The sequence below is a fragment of the Phalaenopsis equestris genome, unplaced genomic scaffold (assembly GCF_001263595.1).
Source record: "Phalaenopsis equestris unplaced genomic scaffold, ASM126359v1 Scaffold000002, whole genome shotgun sequence".
Classification (NCBI taxonomy): domain Eukaryota; kingdom Viridiplantae; phylum Streptophyta; class Magnoliopsida; order Asparagales; family Orchidaceae; genus Phalaenopsis; species Phalaenopsis equestris.
In genome coordinates, this window is record NW_018164444.1 from 58,135,792 (window position 1) to 58,147,768 (window position 11,977).

Consider the following 11,977-nt stretch of genomic DNA (forward strand, 5'->3'; position numbering starts at 1 on the left):
CACTATAGCAGTTTGCAATGGCTGTAGTCGATTTTTATGGGGGTAGTGTCTTTAGTGTCAGCTTATCGTAGTTGAAAGCCACGACAATAGTTGGTCATATAGGCTATAGAGGTCGTAGTATAGAGCTGTAGAATGGTTAGTCACGTAGGCCATCGTGGTGAGTTGCATCAACGTTCGTAAGCCACAAAGACGGGAGTTGGGAGCTGTATGAATTGTCGGTTGCATAGGCCACAGCGGGGCGCTTTTAATAACGTATGTAAGCCACCGAGGCAGGAATGAGGAGACACATGAATTATGATAACGTTTATAAGCCGCAAAGATCAAAGTTGAAAGGTACATAAACTGTGATAATGCCTGTAGGCCAAATCATTTTTTTGTTAATTATGTAGAATTAACACAAACAATTAAGTTGAGTAAAACTCTTAACTTTACTTGGCTTCAATTTCAGGCTTATCATTAAAGATTTAAGCTCAAGTTTTAATTATTTTGATAAATTTTTATAATATTTATATTTTAACATAGTAATAGTATCTGAAATGAAAAAGATGACTACATTTACTATGAACGAACAAGTTGTTATTAAGTAATTTGATAAATTCATTTACCGAGTTTTTAAGGCAGATATATTATTTTTCCTTGACAGCTTTGACTAAGTAGTTTCTTTGAACAACATGGGACTTTTGATGAATTGATCAAGTACTAAGAACTTAACCAAACATGATTTTATCTTTGTGAAATGAGTTAAATAATTTTGAATTAAATAAATATTTATAAGAAGATTTACATATATACCATACAATTCCTATGAATTTACATTTCTAACACCTAACGTTTGTGTCCGGAGAACACACAAAAAGTATAGAGCATTAAGAGTGAGAAAACTAGAGGAATAGTATAAATGATAGACCCCCTCTTTATAGGCATAGATCCCAACATTACAATAGTACATATTAGCCTCCTTATCAATGACTTTTTAGAGGGATTTTTTTTGTAATTACAGAGTTATTCGCATATAATAAGATCGGGTGACCGAATCAATTGATAAGAGTATGTCGATTGTCTGACAAACCTCAAATCGATCGATATTTACACAGAAAGAATTATTCCTATCGATCCTGTTGAAAGCTGATCACCATCTTGCTGAAAATCTCGACATGTTCCGCGGATTGTTCAAACAAGACACTCCCTTACGGCTATCCACCCCGAAACGGTTATCAACAACTACAGTTGATCAACCGTTTCTTCCTTCATAACCATTCATCTGCCTTGAGATTTGTGCCAACATACTTATATATACAATCATTTGGGTCTATGCAAGATACCGATTTCCTTTAATATATAAACATAACAAGTTAAAAATATAAAGAAAAATCTCAAACTACTGAGTTCAATAACTCGGCCTGCCAAATAAAAATAATAATAAAAAAAAGTTCTTTAGAAGCTTTTCATTGCTCCTCTCGGGCCATCTATTTGTTTGAAAATAAGAAATCAAAAAATATTTACTAATAAGCAAATAAAAAGCCTCAATCATAAATTATTTCATCTCATTTCCTCCACTCTTTTTCAATCTAAACAAAGGCTTTCATAAAATGAATAAGATGAATAAAAAAAAGGGACTGTTTACATATAAAGGTCCTGAAACATTGCTATTTACAAATCTAGCAGACTTTTTCATCCATTTTTCAAATTCTCACTCAAATATCAAAATTCATCATAAAAACCCAACTCATATTCAAAAGCTGTTACTGTTCTGAAGCCTGTAACACTCGGCTTTGCAATTCATAAGCTTCTGGCACGTCATGCAAAGGATGCCCCTTCTGGTTCCTCTCAATGATCATCTTAGCCAGACGAACCTGCTTCCCAACCACAAACACAAATGCCTTACCCCTTCCCATGGCCCCTCGAGCTGTCCTCCCGACTCGCCGGACATACTCACTCGGGTCCCGAGGAAAGTCAAACAGCACCACATGATCCACATTTGCAAAGTCAATGCCTCTTGATGCCCTGTTAGAATGTTCAGTCGGAAAACCGAGTAATGAGAACTACGGGTGTAAACAAGTCAGAGTCAACCCCAAGACACCCTCAGCTTGTACGGGTGTAAACAAGTCAGAGTCAACCCCAAGACAACCTAAGCTTGAGCTTGAGCTTGATCATGAATAATTAATCGAGCTCGTGCTCGAGTTCAAGCTTACTTTTAAGAGTTTGAGCCGGTCACAAGCCAGCTTATTTATTATGATAGAGAGTAAATAATATTAATTCAAGTTAGTGGAATAATAAAATGATAAATAGAATGAGCAATTAGAAATTAAAAAGAAATCACTTGATATAAATATAAAAAAGTCATTTTTTGTATATTTTTAATAATTTAAAGATAAAGTCTTGACTTTTAATATATTTATAATAGATTTTATATTAATTATTTTTTAAACTATTCGGCTCATGAGCTAATGAGTGAGTCGAGTTGAAGCTGGCTCGAGCTTGGCTTGTTAGCTCATCAACCTCGGCTCAAGAGTTATTAATCGAGTAAGCCCCAGCCAGCTCAAGAGCTGCCTTGGCTCAGTTAGACCCCTACTGCGAACCATGCATATCAAATCCTTGTTCTTAATTCAACAGCCAGGAAACTTGCTACTTGCAGAATATCAATTTACCTGTCAGTACAGATGAGAAACATTGGTTCCTTTGATTCAGATTTGAGGAATTCCTCCATGTTTGAGAGCCTCAGTTCTTGAGCCAAGGCAGCATGGAAGGGCAATATCTTCGAGCGAATCCCTTGTCGGTCAAAGCGTTTAAAGGCATTCTCAACCTTCCTGCATGTCTCAATCTGCAATTTAATATCAAACAACAGAGCTTAACAAAACTGATAACACATAAAAATAAATATAAATATCCGCCAAACAACAAAAAATTACTATTTTTTTTGTATTTCTCAACAGAATAATAGTTTTTGGAGCAGGAGTTTGTATATCCAGAAACAAGGGATAAGATGGAGAACAAACTTTGTTGCAGAATATGATAGTTTTTGGAACTGGAGATTCTTGCACAAGCTGCAGCAAAGCAGTTTTCTTGTTTTGGAAAGCTGTTTCTGGATTCTTTTCCTCTCCATCTATTCCACTGCAGTCCAGAAGAACCTGAATCAAATACAACTAACATATATCACATTAAAACTTTTAAATAAGATTAGAAGAGACCTAAATTATAGGTAAAGTTTCAATTCTCTGGAATAAAGTACCATAATAGTCCCCTAGCTGTTTACATGAGGTCATTTTAGTCTCGTGGTCTATAGAAGTGTCAAATTAGTCCTTAGACTCTTTAAATTAGAGCCGAAATAGTTAGACACCTCATTTAAAGAAATTAGAGACTAATTTGGCACTTAGATAGGCTCTTGAGACTAAAACGGCCTAATGTAAAAAGTCGGTGGATTATAGTCAGCATCATTTGAATGGCCAATGAATGACTAATTCAGAGTCAGCTTTCCAAAATCCAAGCGCTAAGAGCGATAAACTACGAATCAAAAGGCTAACCTCATCTAGCCTAGAGCTGGTGCGATGCATCCCAGGCCCCATCACTACTTCAGTGTCTGGAAATATTTCGATTAATTTGTTGTAGACATCCACAGGAAGAGTTGCAGTGACAAAGAGATACTGCACAGTCATTGGTGCAGATCTGATGAAACTTTGGAGCACCGGTTTGAAGTCCTCGTCGCCGAACAGAATATCAACTTCATCTAGAACAACACTGAACACGCCAAAGTTAGATGCACCGATAGGTTTATGTATTAGAAAATAAGTGAAAAAAAAATACACATACAGTCCCAGCCATTAAGTTGAAAATAAAGATTATTACAGGTGGTCAAATTATGGAGTGAAGTGTCAAAATAGACCCCCGACTATTTTAGTCCAAGAATATATAAAAGTGCCAAATTAGTTCATATACTCTTTTAAGATGTGTTGAAATAGTCCCTATAAAGGGCTACTTTAGCTCTCACTAAAAGAGTTAGGGGCTAAATTGATACTTTTATAGACTCTGAAACTAAAATGACTCCCTGCAAAGCGTTGGGACATTTTTCTCTTAAATTTTGAGTATATGCTTTACCATTTCAGGTTGTTTAACAGAACGTGGCCTTCTTGCAATAAAAACATAAAGCGGCCAGGTGTGGCTATGAGGACATCCAGCTCTTGATTTAGGGCTTCCAACTGAGTTTTTTGTCGAAAACCCCCGGTTGCAACCACAGATCTGAATGGAATGCCAGATTTTGCCATTGAACGGCAATTTTGAAGCACCTGAATGCTTGGAGTGATTAGCCAGGAATTTAAGTTGAGCATTGGGTCGATTTGTATGGGTTGGTTTTCAAATTGGTTAAATTGATTGTAACCAAAATCTAAAATCTAAAAAATACAACCAAAAAAAATATATATATAGAACCAAATCGACCGAATCGAAATCTAACTTGTTTTAAATAGTTTTGTTATGAGCAAACAGGAATTTAGTTAGTTCAAATTCGGTTATGAACAAACATCAAGAATTATATATCCTACATGTATAATATCGATATAATTTCAAGAATCATCCATTTAAAATTTTTGGTTTTTCAGTTGGTTCTATTAAACTGAAATTAAAAACCAATAACCAAAAAGCCAAACATTAAGGTTTTTAAAACCAAAAACCGAATGCTATTTTGAAACCAAACCAAATCAACCAAACTTGTTTGGCTTGGTTTGAGTTTTCGGTTTTAACCAAATAATGCACACCATTACATAGGATATCTCCACTTAAAGTCATCATTATAAATTAAATATATAGTTCTAATCCGTAGATTGATTGGGTACCTAATTACAATGTTAGAGAATAACCTGGGAAGCTAATTCGGCTGTTGGTGCCAATATCACAACTCGAGGATTCTTTGATGAAGATTTACCTAAACCTGCCAGTTCTTCTTCTCTTAGGAGCTGTACCACTGGAGCAAGGTATGCTACTGTTTTCCCAGACCCACTTTGGTCAGCAATGATGCAACTTTTACCTTCTAAAACAGGACTGTAAGCCATGGCCTACAAAACGTTAACGGAAGTCAACTATGCAATGCAGTATCAATAAATTCAAGCTCAGCGTGAGAGAAGAGGTCAAGTGCGACCTGAATATTTGAGGGGCGAATGATAGACTGTTTCCAGAGAGTTTCAATCATAAAATCACAGCAACCCAAATCTCTGAAGCTCTTCCTACTAAAGAATCCACTATCAGCGGGTAACTTTTTATGAATTTTCTTCCTGGATGGACGGATGCTTTCAGTGGAATCGGCATCCTTCCATTTTCTGAAAGATGAATTTACCCCAAAAGAAAACTCGTGTGCATCTGTAGGACCTAATTCCTTCGTAAGGGTGTCCCTAGAGCTCTTATTTCGTTGTCTCGCATTTGGTAATGGAAAGCCCTCCGGTTCTCTATCAGTAGCGGAGTCCATGCATAAATCCACAGATTTTGCTTCATCCAACTGCGTAGCAAAAGCTTTAATGGAGCTAATACTGCTGTCATCACCAACCTGTAAGGAGTTCTTTATCAATGACCTTATTTTGGGGACCTTCAATCTACTGAAACTTGCAAGAGAGCTAGATACAATCTTCTGACCTGTCGTATCACAAATCTCGACAACCTTATGATACCAAAACGGAAAAGAAAAGGATAGCTTCAACTGTATAACTCATGAGTATGAATGAATAATAGCATCTCATGGAAAATTTAACTGGAAACGGCTAATTTGCATTTGCAAATTAAGAAATTGTTGTATATCATCAGAATTTTGAACTGTGATTAAAATTATAAAGGAAGATTTACATACATACGACCCAGTTCTTATGTTATGTATCTATACATCTATCACCCGAATTTCAATTTGTACATATATGCCATCTTACATATGAAAGAAATGGTGTATTTCATTTTTTAAAAGTTAAAAAAGTGGTATTATTGATGTGATATGAAAGAATTGAGTGGTATAAATATAAAAAGTGAAAGTATAGGTGTTAGATATGTGTATGCATAGGAATTGGGTGATATGCATGTAAATGCCCCCATTATAAAACAGTAGTAACTTATCTAGGTGTTTGATATTGAGAAAATAACATGAGTTTAATTCTCTTTCTCAACGAAAAAAACACATACAATAAGAAGAATTAATAAGAAAATATTAAGATTCTTTTTTCGTTTCTCGATCATTTCATTGTTTAATTAAGCATTTGAGTGCAAATGGAATCAGATATAACAGAACAGAACTGACCTCCTTCTCTAGGGTTATGCTCTGGTTTTGAGGACATGGCTTTTTTGGGAGGGATAGGGAAGTTTCCATCAACACCACCCCAAACTATCAAACTCTCACCAGTCTCATCATCAATGAGGCGGTAAGCACCGGCTGTGTCCATTGGAATCTGCTGGTATGCCTCCATCACAGAAAGCTTCCTCCGCCCGCAGCAATGGTGGACAGCACTAGGTGAAACTTGATTGGAATTAAAAGGAGCTGATTGGGCACTGAAAGGAAATTTCTGTAAAAAGGATGTTTTAAGTGGCTCAACAATGCATTTCGTTCCCTCCTGAAGATAGAGGAAGCACATGAGAAAATCTGACACTTTGTCTGAACAATATTAGATCGCATAATAAAAAATAGAAGGATTTACATACCACCAAATTCCTATGTATTTACATATCTAACACCTAAATTTCGATTTTGACATACAAGTCACTTTACCTATGCATGATAAGGTGTACTTCACCTTTTAAAAGTTAAAAAGGTGGTATTTTTGATATCATACACAAGATTTGGGTGGTCTAAATGTAAAAAAGTAAAGTTTAGGTGTTAGATATGTAAATACATATGAATTTGGTAATATGTATGTAAATGCCCCAAAAAAATAGAGATGAAAAAAAATATAATATGCAAGGCTTTAGCTTTGCCAAGTAGAGATGAAACATTTGGATCACTTTCTAAATAAATATCAATGAAACTTACTAGCGACAATTGGTCAATGTCTAGTAGAGTATAGAGAGCTTACCGATCAACATTATGAGTAAAGACAAATTGTCAATCTATGTTAAATTAGTAAAAAAATTAATTCATACAATTAAGTAAAAAGGGGGGAATGATTGCCAAAAGAAGCTTTACAACAAATGATAAATAAATTGTAAATTAATAATTTAAATTGTTCAAATTGATGTTATCAAGGCATTAAAGGATTGGCATGATGAAAAAAAAAAAAAAAAAACATAATAATTAGCATACAAACTTCACTGTTAGAATATTATCACAAATGTGGGTGGTATTTCTTTGGTTCTGCTTCATAACCTATCCATTACATAAACTTCAATGACTTTGATCAGTCATTCAATTCTTTATATAAACTTTGGTTGTTCAAGTGACATACTAGATAGCATGAATGACCTCAATGGCACTGCTCTAAAAAAATATCCTTCGAAGCAAAAAAGTGGAATGAAAGGACATGTTGGAATGCTAAAGCCCCATGTTATTTTAAGATGATATAGGTGCTTTATATATAGGCAATTACAAGGAAAAATATAGGATCTAAATAATTAGAATATCCACAATTATGATGAAATATTAGAAAAATAAAATCAACAATCATAAACCAATAGCCTTCCAATCTTAGTAAATATCCTATGATAATACCCCCTTTCAAGTTAGAGCATATACATCAAGAAGCTCCTGTTCATGGCAAAGAGAGGTAAAAGATGGAGTGGCTCCAGAACCTTGATAGGAATATTAACTAATTGTTCTTTGTAGGAAACTTGAAGTGTGATAATCTTCTTTAATAGAAAAACATATTTGATAAAGTAATATTCCACTTCAATGAAATAATATATTTGAAATTTTAAATAGAAAATGTAGATTGTTGTTTGATTATCATAGTTAACGATAGTGGACATTTTATAAAAAAGCCGATTTCTTTTGTTAGAATTTTGATCAACTTTATTTCACAAGCAGAATGAGTCATAGCCTATTTTCAATTTCAACTCTGGATCTAGTGAGAATCACTTAATTTTTAATTCTCCATGAAAAAAGACTTTCCTATAAAAATATAGTATCATGAAGTTGGCTTTCAATGTTCAATGATCTAGCATAATTAGCATCAAACACGCTCCAATCTTTAAATGAATATGTTTTTAATAAACCAAATATTTTTATAAAGATCTTTCGCTACGTAAAATTCCAAGAAAAACATCCCAAGATTTATATTTTGGGTTTTGCATATGTTGATAAACGACGACAATAATAGAAGATATGTCAGGCCATGTGACAGTTAGATAAGTTTACCAATCAGATGTTGATAGTGAGATCTTCTAAGCATGTATCATCATTGTATGTTTGCATAATATCAATGATATAGTCAACAAGTTTGTATCTTAGAAGATTTCATTTCCTCAAGCACAACATATTTCCTTAGAAAAAAAGAAGCACTTTTATCATTGGTAAACTCAATACCAATAAAATATTTTAGATGCCCCATATTTAAACTAACAACTGTCTTGTAAAGATAGTTTATTTCCTCAATACTAGAAAGAACGTTCCAAGTGAGATGAATGCTATCAACATATATGGCAAGAAGCACAAAGCTAGAGGATGGCTAAGGATAAAAAAGTGTGCTCAAAGCCTCAAACAAGCTTCTTCAAAGACCAATATCGATGGGACTTTGAGAAGTCTATCAAACCAAGCAAAAGGACTTCAATTAACCAGAAACAACTTTCTATGCTTCTAGCTTTTTTTCTCCACCTACGCAACAGTCCCCGAAGCTTGCACCACGTAAATAACTTAGAATAGTTTTCCATTGGAAAAACCATTACTGACATTCATTTAGAGAAAAATTCATTTTTGATTCATGGCCACAAAAAGAAGCTGAAAAGAATTAAGCCAGGTCATTGGGGAAAAAAATTAAAAATAGTGAATGCAATAAATCTAAGAATGACCTTCGGTCATCAATCAAGTTTTTTATCGATCAAGAAATCCATCTAAATGGAGCTTGACTGATAATACTGAGTGAAAGTAAATAGTTTAACTCCAAAATAGGGTGTAACTATACTCGAAGTGCGGTGATAAAGAAGAGCCCCTATTTTAATATCCATTATGTGTTTGCAGCTAAGATAAGTATTTTTATGATAAATCATAGATATAAATATAGTAGATAGAGATAAAACAAACTGATGAAAGTAGGATAATAAATTATACAAAGTCGTAAAAAATTGAATTAGATGGTTTTCACAGTGTTGTTCACCTTTTTGAAAGATGAAGAATTGAAGTCTCGAACATAGAATGAGTCCCAGTCATAGTAGGCAAGGCGGAACGAGCCAAATTAAACAGAGACAAATGAAGCCAATGAGAAGAAACTAGTTGTACAGAAAGGGCAGGCTTCTCACATATAGAGGAAGCTTTTGCTACTAAAACTATAAGTGACAGCTAAAATAAGCACAAAAAACCATTAGTCTTGCTTGATTTCCATTTCTTGACCTCTATTCACATGATTTACTATATAATTATCCTAAAAATACAAGTCTTACTTGGTAAAACTACAACTATACTTAGTGGATGAAACTTTGATAAGAGTCTTAGCTAGGGATTTAGCTAGGGATTTTCTGGTGGGGGGTGGGGGGTGGGCGGCTGGAGTGTCAAAATTAGGGCCTCTCATGCCTGAATTAGTCTTCTTCAACCCTTTGCTAGTACCTCTCACACCTAACCTAAAGAAGAGGAATGTCAAGGGGGTGGCAAGCGTGTTGTTTCCCATTCCAGAACACAGTAGCCAACAGCTCTAGCCTTGCTGCTAACAATGTCAGTGCCTAGAGCTTAATTATTAACGGCCAAAATTCAGAACATCCCTGGAGTCCCAATAAATGATATTGTGAAAACAATTAGATATGAATTTAATGAAAAGACACAATTTAAGTGAAGTTCACTTTGGTCATTAACATTCTCAACAAACTCCTTGAGATTAAGAGTTTGTTTGTGACAGTTTTTTCATCCCTCAACTTTTTTTACCACTGCTACAAATTCATTTGGCTACAATTTTCTTATTATTTTTTTGAAATTTTTATAATAGAAAATTGCTTTTGAGAACTAGATCTGCAAAAATATGGTAGTTATAAGTGAGTTCTTGTTCAATTTTTCTCTCTCTCAAAAAAAATAATATCCATTACTTTCAAAGAAGATAATTTCCCCCAAATAATTTTACAATCATACTTATAAAAGGTTATAGTTGTTCCAAACAAACTCTAAAATAACAATACTTACAACTATCAAGTCAAAAGGTCAATTTGATAATACAAAAAAGTCTGGAGCCTAACTTGATTAAATGCACTTTAAGCTCAGCTATGAAAGCTGACAGAACCATTCTCATCAGTTCAACATCTCCTATAAGCATCTCTTATAGTACATATACAGCCTTACACTCAGACTACAAATACGACTTTATGCTAATTTTTTTTCTCATTCTAATCTTTAGGCCCGAGATAGAGCCAAACTAAAAGAAAACCTTAACAGGAATCGCCTCTCATTTGTTTGCCTAAAGCTGTTTCGAATCCGTTCAGGCAGATTCCAGGTCTTGGCTGCCTGTGTCTAAAAACAGGACTTTAAGCTACAAGCACATCCGTCAGTCTCTTCCAGCATCTGCAGCATACACTCAAGCGACACAAAAACAAAGACAACAACAGAAAAGACGGGAGAAATTGTAGAAACAAAGCAGCCCAGAGGTAAGGATTTGATTACTAACCACAAAAGCATCTTGAAAACTTGTACAAATTTCGAAGCAGTTCATGTTACTCTAACCACCCAGAGATAACCTTATAGCAATTAAGTTGCAACAAAATAACAGGAGAAATAATTCCATGGACACAATGTTTACGTACCTTCCTAACGTGTTCGTGATGTGAGATGCAGTTTTCTCCCCCAATCACGGCCTTCATATCGACTGAAGGAGCCGATGTCCATGCCGTCACAGTTTGATCGGAGATTTTACAAGGCAGGAAGCGACGAAGTAAAGGAAAGTTGCTGGTTCCACTGGAGGAGGAGAGAGATGGGGAAATGAACGCCGGCGACGCCGGTACTGGCGTTAAGGAGATAGCAGACGGCATAGAGATGGTCGAACTCTGTTCCTCTTCGTCTTCTTCTTCATTCACTTCACCCTCATCTCCCTTGAGCCAAAAGCTTCTCGACCACACTATGGACCTTATCCTGCCCAACCAGGCCTTAGGTTTTGTTTTGGGATTAAAAAAAAAGTAATAAAATTTGATGATGCCCCTTCATAAAAAATGTAATTGATTAAATATATTAGCTCTAAAATTTTATGATAGAAATACATTTTAAAACAATATGATTTAGTAAGAAAAAACACTCATGATATAAAAATAAGAAGTCTCATATACAAAAAATTTATAATTATAAAAGTAAGCTACAAGATACCAGCAAACAACTCCTGGTCCTCTCCACATAGTCTCTGTTCTGAGCTCCAGGACTCGTCCCCATATTTTATTTTCAGTACAGACTATTCAAAAGGATTCCAAAAATTATTTGGAGAAAATTTAATAAAAAACTCGATCTACAGAAAGAGTCAGCACTAGTTATCTCATGCAACGTGTAAAAGATTGTATCTACGGAAAGAAATTTAAAACACGCTTATAGTGAATTCATTAGTTTAAATTTGATTATGATGCCTTTTAAAAAAAAATTTCCCTTAATATACTAGTTTGCAATTCTTAAACCTAATGAAGCATCCAAAATGCACAAAAAGTGTACAACAGCTAGCACGGACCAATGAACAATGATCGTGTATGAAAATCCCTTACTAACTCTAGCCCTAATTCTAAAAAAGAGTTAAAAGGTTTTGTCGATGAACACATCAACATAGAAGACGCGTTAGTGCAGAGGTTGAGGGTCTTCTCATAGGATCTTGATTAGGTCACCATGTTAATCCCATCCCAAGCGTCTGAATGAATT

General features: G+C 34.8%; 2 protein-coding genes across 3 annotated transcripts in view; one reads left to right on the forward strand and one right to left on the reverse strand.

Annotated features, from left to right (window-relative positions):
* LOC110019195 overlaps positions 1 to 468 on the forward strand; it is a 3,948-nt gene extending 3,480 nt beyond the window's left edge. The window contains exon 2 of the mRNA XM_020716782.1: positions 449 to 468. Coding sequence (XP_020572441.1) covers positions 449 to 468 — 20 coding nt within the window. The remainder of the gene's footprint in view (positions 1 to 448) is intronic.
* Positions 469 to 1,603: 1,135 nt separating this feature from the next.
* Positions 1,604 to 11,234, reverse strand: LOC110037779 (DEAD-box ATP-dependent RNA helicase 50). 2 transcript variants are annotated; one of them, XM_020742497.1, is made up of 9 exons: positions 10,891 to 11,234; positions 6,266 to 6,575; positions 5,129 to 5,616; positions 4,851 to 5,045; positions 4,093 to 4,280; positions 3,522 to 3,735; positions 2,997 to 3,128; positions 2,649 to 2,821; positions 1,604 to 2,004 (listed from the first exon to the last, which is right to left on the reverse strand). In XM_020742497.1, exons 1-9 carry the CDS (start codon positions 11,113 to 11,115, stop codon positions 1,743 to 1,745), a joined length of 2,187 nt encoding a protein of 728 aa, XP_020598156.1. In that variant the 5' UTR covers positions 11,116 to 11,234; the 3' UTR covers positions 1,604 to 1,742. The 2 variants fall into 2 exon arrangements, with proteins under 2 accessions (XP_020598156.1, XP_020598147.1); XM_020742488.1 differs by having other exon boundaries at positions 2,997 to 3,143.
* Positions 11,235 to 11,977: the final 743 nt, after the last annotated feature.

Coding starts and splice junctions, on each gene's coding strand:
- LOC110037779 (XM_020742488.1), bottom strand. CDS start 11,115: ATGCCGTCTGCTATCTCCTTAACGCCAGTACCGGCGTCGCCGGCGTTC. Junction 3,736..4,092: donor CTGTTAAACAACCTGAAATG/GTAAAGCATATA, acceptor TGGCGTGTTCAG/TGTTGTTCTAGATGAAGTTG. Junction 3,144..3,521: donor CCAGCTCTAGGCTAGATGAG/GTTAGCCTTTTG, acceptor GATATATGTTAG/TTGTATTTGATTCAGGTTCT.